Source organism: Arvicanthis niloticus, chromosome 17 (assembly GCF_011762505.2).
Source record: "Arvicanthis niloticus isolate mArvNil1 chromosome 17, mArvNil1.pat.X, whole genome shotgun sequence".
NCBI lineage: Eukaryota > Metazoa > Chordata > Mammalia > Rodentia > Muridae > Arvicanthis > Arvicanthis niloticus.
In genome coordinates this window covers 34,232,770-34,248,211 of record NC_047674.1, presented here as the reverse complement: position 1 = coordinate 34,248,211, position 15,442 = coordinate 34,232,770, and the positions used below count along the sequence as shown (strand labels likewise).

The window sequence follows — 15,442 nt, the reverse complement described above, 5'->3', positions numbered from 1 at the left end:
CAATCAGTTCATGGCTGGCCAATCACCGCCCTCTGCATCAGTAAAGAGTCTTCATGTCACCTTTCTGACAATTCCTGAAATATTTCTAATGCCAGGATCAAATGGCTGATAGAGTTAAAGGTATAACCACGGGACAATTTGACTACAGAAAACAGGATGATACTGAATAACTACTGTGTGCAAGGCACAGGTTGTTTAACTCTTACAACAAGTCTTTAGGGATGGTACTACTAGAATCTTCATGTCATAAATGAGGAAACTTGACTGTGGTAAGATTAAGAAATTTGCCCAAAGTCAGCAGGCAGCTGCTGTGTTTTGGAGCAGGAGTTTGAACATATTATTCTCACTTATTCTCAAAAACTATCTCTAGTTTATCAGATGGAACTATGTACACCCTCCTTCACTGAAACAGAAGCAGGGATGATTAAAAGCACACTAGGTACCTCTCACTCTGAGATTACAGAGCAACAGCGGTCGAGCTGTCACTGATTCGAAACCACAGCACGATTTTGTCAGTAGTGATTCTGCTGGACCCGTCATGAGCCCTGTGACTTCATGCAATTAACCTAACTTTTAGAGATCCCAACCCAATCTATAAAGTGAGATTTAAAACTATTCTGTTCCTTGTGATTTCCATCTCAGGGGAAATCAATCTTCAGGATGACCCGGGGAAGGCTCTTTACAGGTGAATTCCGGCCAATAAATTAAGAAGTCAAATATTAGCATAATTGCTTTGGGAGACCATTCTATTGCCAAACCATCAGGTGAGACATCAGTGGTGCCAGCTACAGCCACCAGGTGACAGAAACTGAAATGTAAGGGTGAGTCACTTTGGATTCCTGACTAAAGGGTGGAACGAGCAGGACTGGCTTCGTAGCACAAAGATGAGAAACGGAGTAGGAAAGGCCACAGCGCCATAGACGACAACAATGGGGACAATGAAGCCTTTTATACAAGTGGCTCATTCTTTATAAGTTAATAAATTAAAAACACAAACCAAAGTGCAAGGCGGGGGCAGTGTAGAGAGCATACTGGAGTGCAGGGGTACCTACGGTGACTGATTTTGTGTGTTGTAACTGGATTATGGGGTGCCTGGTACTTCTGCAAATATCTGAGTATTTTAACTGGCTGGGGGAAGCAGCTTTGCCTCTCCAGTGTGAATGGGTACCATCCAATGTGTGGACGCCTAAACCGAATGTTAAAGAAAGAGAATCTACCCCTCTCCCTCACAGCCTGACTGGAGGACACAGCCCTCCTCCTGTTGCTAGCTGTCCCGGCTCTTGGGCTTCTGGCTGAGACTAAGTCTCCAGCACACAGACAGCAGAGTCTGGTATTTTTCCATCTCCATAATCACATGAGACAATTCCCTACCTTCCCTCCTCCCTCCCTCTGCACACTCTGCTCCCTGGACCTGTGTGTGTTACTGATTCTGTTTCTCTAGAGAAATCTGACCCACACAGTACCACAAAAGCACAGCTTAGAACAACGTTTTCTAAAAACGCAGCTAAAACAAATGAGTAATAAAGGGATGAAGGACAAAGGCGGTGTAGACGCAGGGAGCCAACTGCTTCATGTGGTGGAGACGTGGGGATTTATGCTTCTGACGTTTGTAGTTTTCCATGTTAAAATTTTAAGAAATATTATCACCCTGTTTCATTTGCCATTATAAGGACCATGGATAAAAAGCACATAAAAGCAGCTACAGCACACACATACAAGATGAATGTCCATTTGAATAAATAAGAATACATGTTTTAAATTAAGAGCTGGCAGACTACAGACAACTCAGGCTAAATACAGTTGGGACCCTGGCTTATGAACAGGCCGTGTCCATTCACACAAGACCCACCTGTCATGGCTTCCTGCCATAGCAACAGAGTGGTTTATGGGTAACAGAAGTATATCCATTCACACAGGTCCCACCTGTGGTGGCTTCCTGCCACAGCAGCAGAGTGGCTGCAACAGAAGCCAAAGCAGCTACTATCCAGCCCTCTACTTTAAATTCTGTGATTTTCATTATAGCCCACCATTGGAAGAATCTCAGCACTTGGGAGACAGCAGCCTGCCAACAAAACAAAACCCTACCAAGAAATGCTGGGTGGTTTCATAGTATTCTCCTAAGGTGGACAAATCACTTCATAGCTTTTAGGTAGCTATTTTGCTATACTGAGAGTCTATATGGAGGAAAACAAAGTCAAGAACAGTGAAGAGGCAACACACACACACACACACAAGAGATACAAGCAATCATCATTTTGAAACACCCTTGTTTTACTTCATATACCCCAGCTTTAATACAATATCTTGAGGGAAGGAATGTGTCATCTGACTTCAGTACAGTACAACCAAGAAACGCTGCTTATTTGGGAAGGAAAAAGCAGGCTAAACACACACTTCCTGTTAAACCTGGCACAGAACATGGTAGACACGTGAGACACTGTTTTTTGGTTTTTGGTTTTTTTTCCCAAACCTGAACTTAAGTATGTTTTGAACTAGTAATTTGATGGCATCCTTTGACAGCCTTCAGTTTAACTTACAGAACTTCTGGTTATTCCTGTAAGCCAATCAGCATGTTAGGGCCTGAGAAAAGCACAGAAAGACACCGGTGAATTTAATATGCAAGTGCATTGGCTAAAGGGCCTAATTAAAATTACATCACGCCTTTAAATCTACATAATTATGTCCCAAAGACATTCTCATTAGTATATTCTACTCTGTCACTAAATCTGAGACTCATGTCTACATGGTCAGGAAATAAACATAAAATTTTAAAAGTTAAGTCAAATAAAATGTTTGCAGAACTCAGCTGAACTTTACTTTTAAAAAGTAAAAATAAAGCCAGCCTGCCAACCGTCTCTACTCAAAAACAAACTCACTATCAGAATATAAGTAGGTGAGACTTAGGCACAAATAAGCTTGACAGACGATTCTTTTTTTTAGACAGAAGCTGCTTTTCTGACACTAACTCGACTTGAAATCTCTACTAAGCAGTACTTCCTTTACTGAGCAATGATAAGTGGTGTTCCTAGTGAGCAGCCTGAAGTACTTCCCAGTCCTGAAGTACACTCTAAGTCATTAAAAATACAGAATTATGTTCGGTCACATTTGAGACTCTGCACTCCACTATACTCTCATTATTTTAGGATTTGTAATCTAAATCTGAGATCTACAGGACAACTGTCCATCAAGAGAATGCTACACCCAAATGAGCAGCTCTACTGGAATGTTCTCATGTTACAGTCGATTGACTATGCATCAGGGAAATAATTACCCTTCTCAAAATTTGGGGCAGGACGCTGGAGAAAATGTTATTAGGGGTTCTGTCCCAGGGGTTGTAGGAATCTAAATCTCCTGTTAGGAAAAGAGACTAGCCCGTGGTGGCCTTTCTGCTTCTCTACTTTTATTAACACTGATGAAGGCCTCTGAGACAGAAGCCAGAAATGAAGCTACGAAACTATCCCAATAGTCCACAGGATGGTGACAGTGCAGATTAGCGACAGCTATAGGGACCGATGGTACAGTCATTGTTTGGGTTAGCTTTGCATTACGACACCAAATACCTGAGATTATCAGCTGATGAAAAGGCCTCTTTTAGCTCAGTTTTAAATGTTCTGGTCAACAATGCACAATGCACCAAGCCTCTGGGGCTCCAGTGAGGCCACTACCATGGGAAGCAACCTGTGCTAGAACAATGCTACTTTGTGGCAGCTAAGAAGCAACTGGCCAAGAGGAGGAAAGGGTAGCTTCCAGGTATCCTCTTCCAGGGCCTGAAGACCTCCTGCTAATAGGTCTTAAGTATTCACCACCTCCTAGTATCAAAGGGGGATCCTCCATATAAAGAGATAGCATTGGTGCACACTTAGACTTAAGTGAGACTACTCTTCTGACTGCACAGGTGTAAAAGAAAGGCTTGATATGAACCCATCAACACAACTGAGTGGCCATTCCCTGAGATGAATGAGTTGGGAAGGCACATGGTGATCTGTTCCACGGACCAGGAGCTCAGGTTTAAAAGCCCGAGCTGATCTGTGAACTGCATTTATATGATTTGGAACATAGAAAATAAACACACACTCAGATATCTGGGTCTAGGCCTCAGAGAAAATGCTAGGCTGAAGAAGTTGAGAATCATCAACCTGTGCATGTATTTGACGCCATAAAATAAATGAGGTCACTGTCTGCCATGGGTGCAGACATAACAATCAGGATCCATGCCATGCCCTGGAAACCTTAAATGTCCAAGAAGGATACTGCTCTGCCTCAGAGGTGCTGAGAGCCAGCCGCACATGTGCCTGCCGTCTAGGATCTGCCCACCAAGTGTCCTGGGAACTCTGTCAACCGACCCAGACCTCCAGTTTTCCATCGGTGAGTAAACCTATCTCTGCTACAGTGAAAAGGCGGCTTTCAGAAAGCCCGTCAGATGGGATCATGGACTAACAAACAACCACCACACTGCCATAAAGCCAAGAGAAGACTACGATTCACGCCGACCTTCTTCTAACATTCGACAGACACTGGAATCGGCCTCTCAGGTTTTCACACTTCCATCAACTGCAGATCAACAACACCCACACGGCACCCACATTCAATTCCTCAGCACCCAGCAGGAAGGCTTTTGCTGAGACTTAGTAACACCCAGCTTTTACCAAGACTGAACATAAGAATCATCCACTTGAGTAATGATTTTATATCTTTAGCCAAACCACAGTTTAAAGGAGCCTTTGTTATGTTATCAACAGCCTTTATAATAGAAACATACCACAGTTCAGGAAGTACTGCCTCCCAATTCTACATATTGTTACCATTTAGGGTCCAAGTCAAATATTAACTTCCCCAGGAAACCCTCGGAGGACCCTGGGTGGATATACTATTCCACTCGTGAGCTTGCTCTTCCTGCTGGTATTACCACAAACTAGTTCCTGTCAAATGGGAACTTAGGGGCAAACAACTTAGATTTCTGCTAAATAACAGACACTGTTCATATGTGGTACAAGAAGAATAGTATGATATACTATCACCATATAAATCCCAGCATTATCCTTACCCAAGGCACGAGAAGCTCAAGTTGGGAGCAGACTCGTACAAAGCCACGCAGCTTATAATGAGCAGATGGGTCTGGGCTTTAATTTGATTCCAAAGCATACATTCCCCCAGCTAGCCTATGCTCCCATCCAAATCAGGCAGAATTACCCTACTCAGGAGACTTGTTTGCTGAGCTGTGTAAACCATCTCAGAGTACCCAATGCATGTTACCTGAATACAAAATCAAAACAATGTCTGTGCTTCCCAAAGAACTTGTAATAAATTGGAAGGTGATTCAACAGTTCTAATAAAATAGTGAAGACTTTGTCCCCTCTGTCCTCTGCATATTCATATAGCGCCCCTTCTCTTTCTAATTTCTTCTGTCTCCATCCCTCTCTCTTCCCTCTCCCTCCCCGCATCCTTCCTCCCCCAGCTCCATCACTATCTCCTTCTTGCCCCCTAACTTGTCTTCTTCTGTATCCCAGTCTACATGGCGTTCATCTAATGAATGAATTGATGTCATTTTCAGGGAAACAAACACAAACTAAGATAATCCTAGATTTTTTTTTTTTTTTTTTTTTTTTTTTTTTTGCATATAGTACATTACCGTAGAAGCAAAACTAGGGAAACACAGAAGACCAATGGGAGGACTGAGGCTACAGACAGAATATGCTCAACATCCAGTAAATGTTTGCTTGAAATAAGGCTATTGATAAAATATGCTCAACATCCAGTAAATGCTTGCTTGAAATAAGGCTACAGATAGAGTATGTTCAACATACACAGTAAATGCTTATTTGAAATAAGACTACAGAAAGAATATGTTCAACATCCAGTAAATGCTTGTTTGAAATAAGGCTACAGATAGAATATGCTCAACAAACAGGAAATGATTTTTTCATACATCTAACTGTAACAGCAACCCATGTGTGTGTGTAAGGACAATTTTAAAATAAATGCATAAAAGTAATAAAACAAGTAAAATCTTAAACTGTTTTTTTTCCCTTAAGAAGCTACACATGCGCATACCATCCTCCCCTAAGAGCATCAGGCACATTAACAGAACTGACTGTCCACGTTAGGAGGTGAGATGCTGTGCCATTTCACCATCTACTCAAGAGGTACCACCGGCACGAGTGAAGGGCCTTAGCTGAACTCCTAGGTTAGGGACGTAGATCAGTAGTAAAGCGTTTACCTAGCATGTGCAAGGGCCTGAACTCAACACCAGCATGTATAATTAAATAAATAAATGAAAAAGATAAAGGCTTCCCATTTGGTTTCCATAAGTCCCTGAGGGAAACAGACTACATTGTTATGGATGGGGTAGGGGGAACCTGGAATGAGAGAATCACATGATGGGGAGGAGAGAAGAGGGAGAGGAAGAAAGAGGGGACAAGGGAGGAAATAACAGAGGGCTAAAATTAAGGGCTATTTGAGGAGGCTTATGGAAACCTAATACAGTAGAAGCTTCCTAGAATGTTTTCTTGTAGGAAGGTAATCTAAGTGTAATCACCAAATAATGAAAGAGACAGCCCCAATTGGACATCTCTTGTCACCAAATGAAGCTTCCAGTACCAGGAATGGGTCCATCTAACTGAGCTGTTAGCCAAAGGGATCCCATGGGAATCCCCCAAACAACGCAGGCACACTGACAGCAAGGTCCTGTTGCTGAAAACAGCACCTGCACAGCTCACTGAACATGGTCAAGTCAAGCTGGTACCTCACAGAGCCTTCACCCCTATATACTGTGTCTTTGGTACAAAGCATGCTTGCTCTGCATGTTACCATGAGAGAAAGATAAATGCCAACCCAGCCACAAACCCTTTCATCTACAATGGTGACCTGCCTGCAAGACGTGCTAGCGCAAAGCTTGTGGGAGTGACCAACCAATGTTCGATTTGACTTAAGGCTTACTCCACAAGACGGAATCCATACCCAACATTTCCTGGGTGACCAAGAACCTGAGACCAGATAGCCCAGGGACCTAAAGTAAAATCAAATACTACTGATAACTAAAAGAACACTGCAATAAAATGACTCCTAATGACATCCTGCTACCTTTCTCAGCCACCATCAGACAAGTTTCCTCCTGCAACAGATGGAAACAGACAGACACCATGGCCAAACAACATGCAGACTGAGACACCTTGGAACACTCAGCTCTAAAGAGGATGTCTTCATCAGATCCCTCAGAGATCAGAGGAGGCAGGGCAGGAGGAGAGTAAGAGCCAGAGGGGATGGAGGACACCAAGGAAACAGGGTCCTCTAAGGCAAGGGATCGGTGCACATATTAACTCACAGAGTCTGAGGCTGTGTGCACAAGGGCCGCATGGGTTTGCATGTATCTTCACCAGAGGAGGTCCTAGAGCTGAATGGAGAAGTGGGCACATGCCCCATCCCTAACCTAGAAGCTATCTCCAACTGATAACTACTTGTAAATGAAATTTTAGTTTTCTCCAAAGGAGTCTCACTGGGAAGACAAATTACTTTTAAGGGCAGGCTACATGCCCAGTACAGGTGGCCAACAGAAAATGAATTCAGTGCATCTTTGGGGCTTCCTTGTCTCATGATGGCACATCAGGCCCCTTTTACTTTATCTTATTATTTCTTTTTATTTTCTTTATATATTGTTCTTCGCTTTTACCCTGTAGGTCCTTTAAGTATATATTATGACTTCTGATTTCATGTTTTTTATAGGATTCCTGAGTGTGTGAATGAGTGGATCTCTTTGTCTATATCTGTTTCTTGTATTTTCTCTTGGGTTCATTTTCTTCTATTCGTTTGTTTTGCCTATTCCACTGTGTTAGTTTTATTTTGTATTCTCCTGTCCCATCCCATCCTGTCCTTAACCCTTAGAAGCCTGTTTGTTTTCTAATGAGAGACAGAAGGGAGGTGATCCAGAAGGGAGGTGAGGTGAGGAGGAACTAGCAGGAACAGAAGGAAGGGAAATGGTAATCAGGATATATTTTGTGAGAAAAATATTTCTGATGAAAGAGAATAAAGAATTAAAAATTCATTTGACAGGGAAAACCAAAAGCTATTGGTTTTGCCAGATGTAGTGTTCAATGCCCTAATACTGGATACTAACACTTAACCCAATACATCGTTTACTTCAAAGTATGACTGGCGAGTTTCACGATTATTCTAAGCCGCTGAAGTTAGTTCTTCTTATATGAGTCTACCCAGCATCAGTGTTTCAGTAATACAGAAGAGGTGGAGACACCTTTACTACACACATCTCTATATAGTCTAAAACACTTGGAAGGGCCGTGTAGCTGGATTTTTGGCTACTTGGATTCTTTTTTCTTCAACCCTTTCAACTCCCTAACACTAGATGGGAGAGAAAAAAGGGCAGAGAAAAGGGGCAGAGAAAAGTGCCATCATTAGACTCCTTCCTGCTGATCTTTGCCATTAAGATGATAAATGCCAATTTAGTTCTCCTACTTCATGCATACAGTTACTTCTCTGCAACCCTCAGCAGACAACCACTACTGTCTGTGTCTTAGTGTCTTTTCCTGCACTAATAAAATGCCGATGGCAGCTGAAGGGAGAACAGGTTTATCCTGGCCCAGTTTGAGGTTCTGGTCTGTTGTTAGGGAGTCGTGCAGCAGGACCTGAGAGAGCTGACCACATCACACCCACAATCAAGCAGAGTGAGTGGATGCTCAGCTCATCTTCCTTTTATACAACGCAGAATGGGGGAGGGGGGGCGCACCCAACCTCAATTTAATCAAGTCACCCCCATACAGACGTCGGCAGCCGGTTTCCCAGGTGACTCATCTCACAAGGTAGAAAGTGAGATTAAGCATCAGTCCTCATTTACTGCACCTCTAGTGACTAAACGGAAAACTGAAACTTTCTATTAAAATAGGTGTCAAGTTGAACAATTCTCACAACACAGTCAACCTGTGATGTGCCTCATGTCCCTTTCTAGACACCAGGAAATACAGGTTTTAAAATAAAAATCTAACCAGGTTTACTGGTGTGCCATGTTCCTGCCTAAAACCTACTGCGCTCTTCATGAAAGGGTAATGTTTACACTGAGATGATGCTCTGAATTTCAGCAGAATCAGAATCTCAGGCATCATTAAAAGCAGCAACACACTTTTCCACCCTCAGCCTGAGTGAGCTCATTTTATGTCTTCTCTGCTTTTACTCTAGGGCATGTGACACTGTTAAAAACCAAAATACTGCTAACTTAGACTGAATACAACCCTATGGTCCAGTACTGCTCTACCAGGAAAATACATTCAGGGCTGCATTAAGAATTATACAATCAAATAGGCAATAACAACTATATTGCCTGCCAACACCAGGCATCAATAAGTGCTCAAACTGCCACTCTGTAGCTTAACATTCTTTAAAACGCTGGTTAATTCCTTTGTGAACACCTCCCCCCTCCCATATGCTGGTCTCAGAGACTACGGACTGAGGCTGTAGTCCTCACATCTGGCGGGGCCCTGGACAGATTGCAGATACTCAGCAACAGCTGCAATGGAGTGAGCTGTGTGAGGGACTCTGTGTCCGGCTGCCGCACAACTTAAGGGAACAGGAGAGAGAGAAGCTGACAGGGAACTATTTACCTGTGAGAAATCATCTTAGCCACATTATTCAAAGTTGGAAGACCCCACCTAAATGTGTGTGGGGTCTTCCAATGCACGCACAAATCTAAGGAGGCCTAAGAGGAAAAAAAAGAAGCTTTGGGTTTTCCACTTGTTTTCCCTCTGGCAGCAAGTTCATCTACCTTGCAGCTGCTGCTGCTACTGCTGTGGTGTTCCTTTGCTGGTATAAGAACCCTGCTTCTTCAGTCTTCCAATGTGGAGTGAAGACCAGAGGTTCTCTGGGAATCCCTAGGCTCTTGGCTCCAGGTTAGGGCTCTGAAGCATGAGGCCTTGTGGCTTCCAGAGTAAGAGAGCCACTGTAGGACTGCCCAGGTGGTACTGAGTAAGCCAACCTAATACATCCCCTCTTGATAAATATTCATTCTACTAGTTCCTTCCCCCTGGAGAACCCTAATAGTTATATAGCTTATATATGGCAGAACAAATAAGCTTGCCTGACCCCAAGCCTGCCCTCCCCATCAGCCCTTCCCTAGCCTTTTCACGTCACTTGGTGCAGAGAGAATCATGTTCAGAAAACATTCTAGAGTAAAAGAAAGGCACTACTTACAATGGAAGGCATGGAGCTGTGAGTACTCCAGGTCCAGCCTAGCTTCCCCAAGGGTTCATGGGATCAATACTGGAGTATATTGAAGATTCATTAGCAGTACATTAGCAGAGACACTCTGCTGTACATACTCACTTAGCAGTTACTAGGACCTGGCATGTAGCAGGCTTTTAAATGTATGTATGGATTATTGACACAGGATAGATCATTATGCCCAAATTGCCTACGGAGGCAGACAGAACAAATGAGAGCTGAAGACCTGCAGTGGTTATTTGGTGAATAAGCCAGTTAGCAACTTGAATTTTTTAAACAGTAGTTCCCCAAACAATTTTTGTCAATCTAACCTGGTGAACACCACCTTCATGTGGAAGGTTCTGAAAACACAAACTGTCAGCCCTGTCCCCAGATCTTGATATGTATAGTCACGTACCTATCAAGTAACCGGGAGAAGGGCAGGGGACAGAATGTGAAGTGAATAAGTAAAAAAAAAAAAATTAAATTAAATTTGAGCAATTGATCAACTGATAGTAAACTGAACAATTCAAGTCTATCCTATGTCATCACCTGTTGGTGTCTCGGACAAACAAAATGGTGTGAAATGTTACTTAGCTCAATAACAGCAAGCGACAAGCAAACCATGGACCCTGCATACGGCATGCAAGGGCCAGAAACTGCAGCCACTTAAATGCTGAATGTCCAGCTGAGCCAGGGGAAGGCAACTGAGATCAATACCAGTGCAAACAATCTGGCTGAGAGGACAGGGTGCTGTAAATTTGTTACAATTAGCCAGTGCAACTTAATTCTAGTGACTGAGCAACTTACTAACCAAGTTCCAAGTAAAAGAATATTTTAGTGATATGTTTTCTCACATATCACTAAATAAAAGTTTAATAATAAATTTAACGTCTTGTGGTACACAAGGTGAGGCTTTTCCTCAGGTAGACAGACTAGCAATGTAAAATACAAAAATTATAACTAAGAAAACTCCTCAAAAGGATTGTGGAACCTAAAGGGGACAGGAACTCCACAGGAAGACCAACAGAGTCAACTAACCTGGACCCTGGGGGCTCGCAGAGTCTGAACCACCAACCAAAGAACATACACAGGCTGGACCTAGGCTTCCCTGCACATATGTAGCAGATGTGTGGCTTGGTCTTCATGTGGATCCTACAACTGGAGAGGGGACTGTCCCAAAAGCTGTTGCCTGTACATGGGATATGTTCCTCTAGCTAGGCTGCCCTGTCTGGCCTCAGCGGGAGAGGAAGCACCTAGCCTTGCAAAGTCTTGAAGTCCCAGGGCTGGGGGATACCCTTAGGGGGCCCCACCTGCTCAGAGGAGAAGGAGACAGGGATAGAGAAGGATTGTGGGACGGGGTGACCAGGAGGGGGGCAGAGAACAGGATGTAAATTGAGTAAGTAAAAAAGTTAAATAAAAAAGAAACTCCTCAAACATGCATTATGATTATTTAAGTACATTTATTTCCATAAAGTATCATGTACTTATGTAAGAAATATAAGAAATTATTTAAGAAATATGAGATTCAAAACTTAAAATACCTCTTGTAAAAGTCATTTATAAACCAAAGAATTGTATTTGACAACTTAGGTGCAATTTTCAAGTGCCCTGCCCTGACAAGAAGGCTTTGTTTTTAAATTTTTAATCCATCACACATAGTAATACAACTCGTTAAAACTAAGGCTAAAATCTACACTCGAAATCTAATTCCCTGGAGTGAAATATACTGCAAAGCTTTTGGTTTGCTGGATATTAACTCACGACAAAATGTTGTTCTCTTAGGAGTGATGTATCGATGCTCAAAGCTGATGCTCTAAAAGTTGCTTTGCATTCCACATAAATGTTTTATGTGGACATTTGTTTTATTAGGGTTGCAGTCTTCCTTTCACTTCCACATGTACAACGGCACCTCTCTCTCTCTCTCTCTCTCTCTCTCACACACACACACACACACACACACACACACACACACAGAGTACCAGAACCAGAACTTTAAAGTGTATAATAACACACTTGTTACATACCAAGTCATGTCATCCTAAAGTTCTTACGTTGAAGCCCTGTGATTCCAAGTGTGACTGTGTTCTATTCTGAGAAAGCGCCTTTAAGACTGCAAGCAAGGTTAATAAGATGCCACCCGGTGCAGCACAACTGGAGTCCTTGCAGCAGCAGTGGCCTCAGAGGTTGTGGTGCTCACACAGAGAAAAGACTCTATGAACAGGCCCTCAAGCCAAAGGGCCAGGCCTCAGGAGCAGTGGAACCTGGCAACACCCTGATTTGAATTTCCAGAGTCCAGAACTATGAGAAACTAAGTTTCTATTGCTCAAGCCACTGGTCTTAGAATTTGGTAACGGCAGCTCTAGAAAGCTAATCCGAGACAGCACGTGGTATTTCTTATATATACATTCTCCATTTCCCATTAGCCTTTCGTCCAGAGGAAGCAAATCAAGAAATCGACACATGCTTTTTTTTCATGTGGTGTATGACATAAGAGAGACAAAAAACATATTTCTAGACAAAATTTTACCACCTGATATTAGTAGAAAAGAAAAGGAACTGAGAGGTGGGCCTGAGAACCTGATTTCTAGACCGATTAAAGGCTGTTGCTGTGATGGCTGTTGAAATAAAAGCTCTAGGGACTGAGCACAGCCCAAGAGAAAGCATTTTAACTGATTTCACATTAAGCATTCATGAGCTCTTCAGACCTTCAAAGGGTGTGTGTGTGTGTGTGTGTGTGTGTGTGTGTGTGTGTGTCTGCACACACGTGCACACATACACATCCTTATAGAAACACAACTCAGGAAGCAGGCTCTACCTGCTTGTAACATGCCTACTTAAGAAGATGCCTTGCCCAGACTTTTGGCACTGGCTAGATTAAGATGTGAATATCTTTTTACATAAACTAAGATACATGTATCTTTTATACTTTCATCTGTGTTTTGGTGCGTATTTTAGGACAGATCTTCTAGCTTCAGACGGACAAGCTTTCATTTGCTGCTGCTATGCCTTTTCAGCATTACCTTGTCTGGATCCATCTTTCCTCTGATAAACTCTTGCTTCCAGAACTGCAATGCCTGCTCCAACGTTAGCCCAATGCCTTTGAGGAACAGGCCGTACTGCATGCGACCTCCGTGACGAAGATGGTGGTTTTCCCTCAGAGCCTTGTGCAGCTGACGCATGCAAGGTGGGAAGGATTTTGTAGAAAGCTACAAGACAAACAAGCAAGTTTTAGTAATGCCGAACATATACTAGAGCCCATGTCATATCTGCTGTGATTGTAAATTTGATTTGACCAGAATAAAGAACATAAGCCATAGAAAGCATTCCTATATTATTATGATTATAAACAAGACATTTTATAATGATTAAAAATCAAGCTCGTAACACTTTGAACATACTAGGTTATATAATATCTGTTTCCCTTGTTTCTTTTTTACATTTTTTTCTTTGGATAACTAGTGATTCACATTATTAGTTGCAAGAAATAATACAAAGAAGATATAGTGTGTCCTCAGTTTTCCTCAGATATAAAATCTTGCATGACAGCAACGACAACATGGATATGCCCCACTCCGTTTCCTCAGATTCTCGCAGTTGTGCATATACTTCTATGTACACGTTACATCATGTAGAGGTTTATATGTCCACTGCCACAGTCAGGATGCAAACTGACTTCATCACACAAGAGCCCCTATTTCCTGTTTGGATTTGTGCATGGAGACCAGAGGTCAACACTGGGCGTCTTCCTCTACTGCTCTCACTGAGCATGGAGCACACTGCTTCAGCTAAACCGGCTGGCCAGTGCAGGCCTGTACCTGTATCTCCTCCTCCCCGTGCTGGGACTGCAGGCCCAGACCACCACATGCAGCTTTTCCTAGAGTGCTGGGGATCCGAATGCTCTGCACACATAACCAGCACATTACCAACTGAGCCATCTCACCGGCTCTCCTCCTGCTGTCTAATTTCTGCTTTCTGTGCCCTGCTCACCCCTACCTCCTCCTGTCTTAACACTTGGAAATAGCTCATCTGTTCATTTCTGTAACTTTGTCATTTCGAAATAACTGACTAAACAAAATCACACAGTATGCTGTGCTTGAAAACTGGCTTCTTAGTAATTTCTCAACCTTGGTTCGAGGCTGACCTGGGACAATTCAGAGAAGCTTAATGACCAGGCACACTCTATAGCTTAAATACACTGCAGTTTGCTTAACCATTTGCTTACTAAAGAGCATTAGATATTGTCCATCTTCTTATTACAAACAAAACTGCTCTGAATATTCTAAGAGGGTTTACGTGGACATAATATTCTATATCTCTAAGAGAAAGGTCTGAAAATACAATTGCAAATAGGAAGTTGATTTATAAAATAAACCATATATAAAGTACACAAAATTAATAGAAAACATTTCAAAGAGAAAATTCAAAAAGATGTTTAGCCAATACTTTAAAAACTGCAGGTCTTTGTTTTAATGTCAAATGCCAAAATATGATGGGGCTGGAGAGATGGCTCAGCAGTTAAGAGCACTGACTGCTCTTCCAGAGATCCTGAGTTCAATTCCCAGCAACCACATGGTGGCTCACAGCCATCTGTAATGGGATCTGATGCCCTCTTCTGGTGTGTGTCTGAAGACAGCAACAGTGTACTCATATACATAAAATAAATAAAATAATTTCTTTTTAAGAAATGAATTATCATTCCCTGGTTTTAGTTCAGCTTTTCTACTTTCCATTTCAGCCTTATTCCCTTTAACTTCCTCAGATTCAAGTCCCTCCTCCCAGGACTTGAATTCTCATTGGGCAGACTTGCCAGCTGAACCCGTCAGGACCAGGCCTTACTTGTTTGACTTTGCTGTTCCCTCTAATGAGTATCTAGTGAGCATCTAATGTCTCTCTGTAAAGAACTACTAAGTTCTATCCTCAAAACTAACTAAAAAATTGCAAACAATTTCCCCTTAAATTTGGTTTTCTTATAATTAAAAAAAAAGTCATGTACATAAGATGTGAAACTTTTTCGGCAAGGGCTGGCACTTACCGAATCAATCTGATCTAAGGAAATCTTCCCCGGGTTCTTCTGGATACTATAATCTTGACCAGTGTAAGAATGACTGAAAACAAAGTCAGAACAAAATACAAAATGAGATTTGTAAATACTTCTATCTCTTCAAGGAGAATTTTTACTCTAAGATCAAAGTTTTGATCTAAGACAACATTTTACACATGAACCTTAGCAGAAAGCCAA

General features: G+C 42.3%; 1 protein-coding gene across 1 annotated transcript in view; it reads right to left on the bottom strand.

Annotated features, from left to right (window-relative positions):
* Positions 1 to 15,442, bottom strand: part of Prim2 (DNA primase subunit 2) — a 202,660-nt gene that overhangs the window by 45,555 nt on the left and 141,663 nt on the right. The window contains exons 9-10 of the mRNA XM_034522057.2: positions 15,236 to 15,308; positions 13,224 to 13,409 (exon numbers count right to left, since the gene is read on the bottom strand). Of these exons, the coding sequence (XP_034377948.1) occupies positions 13,224 to 13,409; positions 15,236 to 15,308 (259 nt within the window). The remainder of the gene's footprint in view (positions 1 to 13,223; positions 13,410 to 15,235; positions 15,309 to 15,442) is intronic.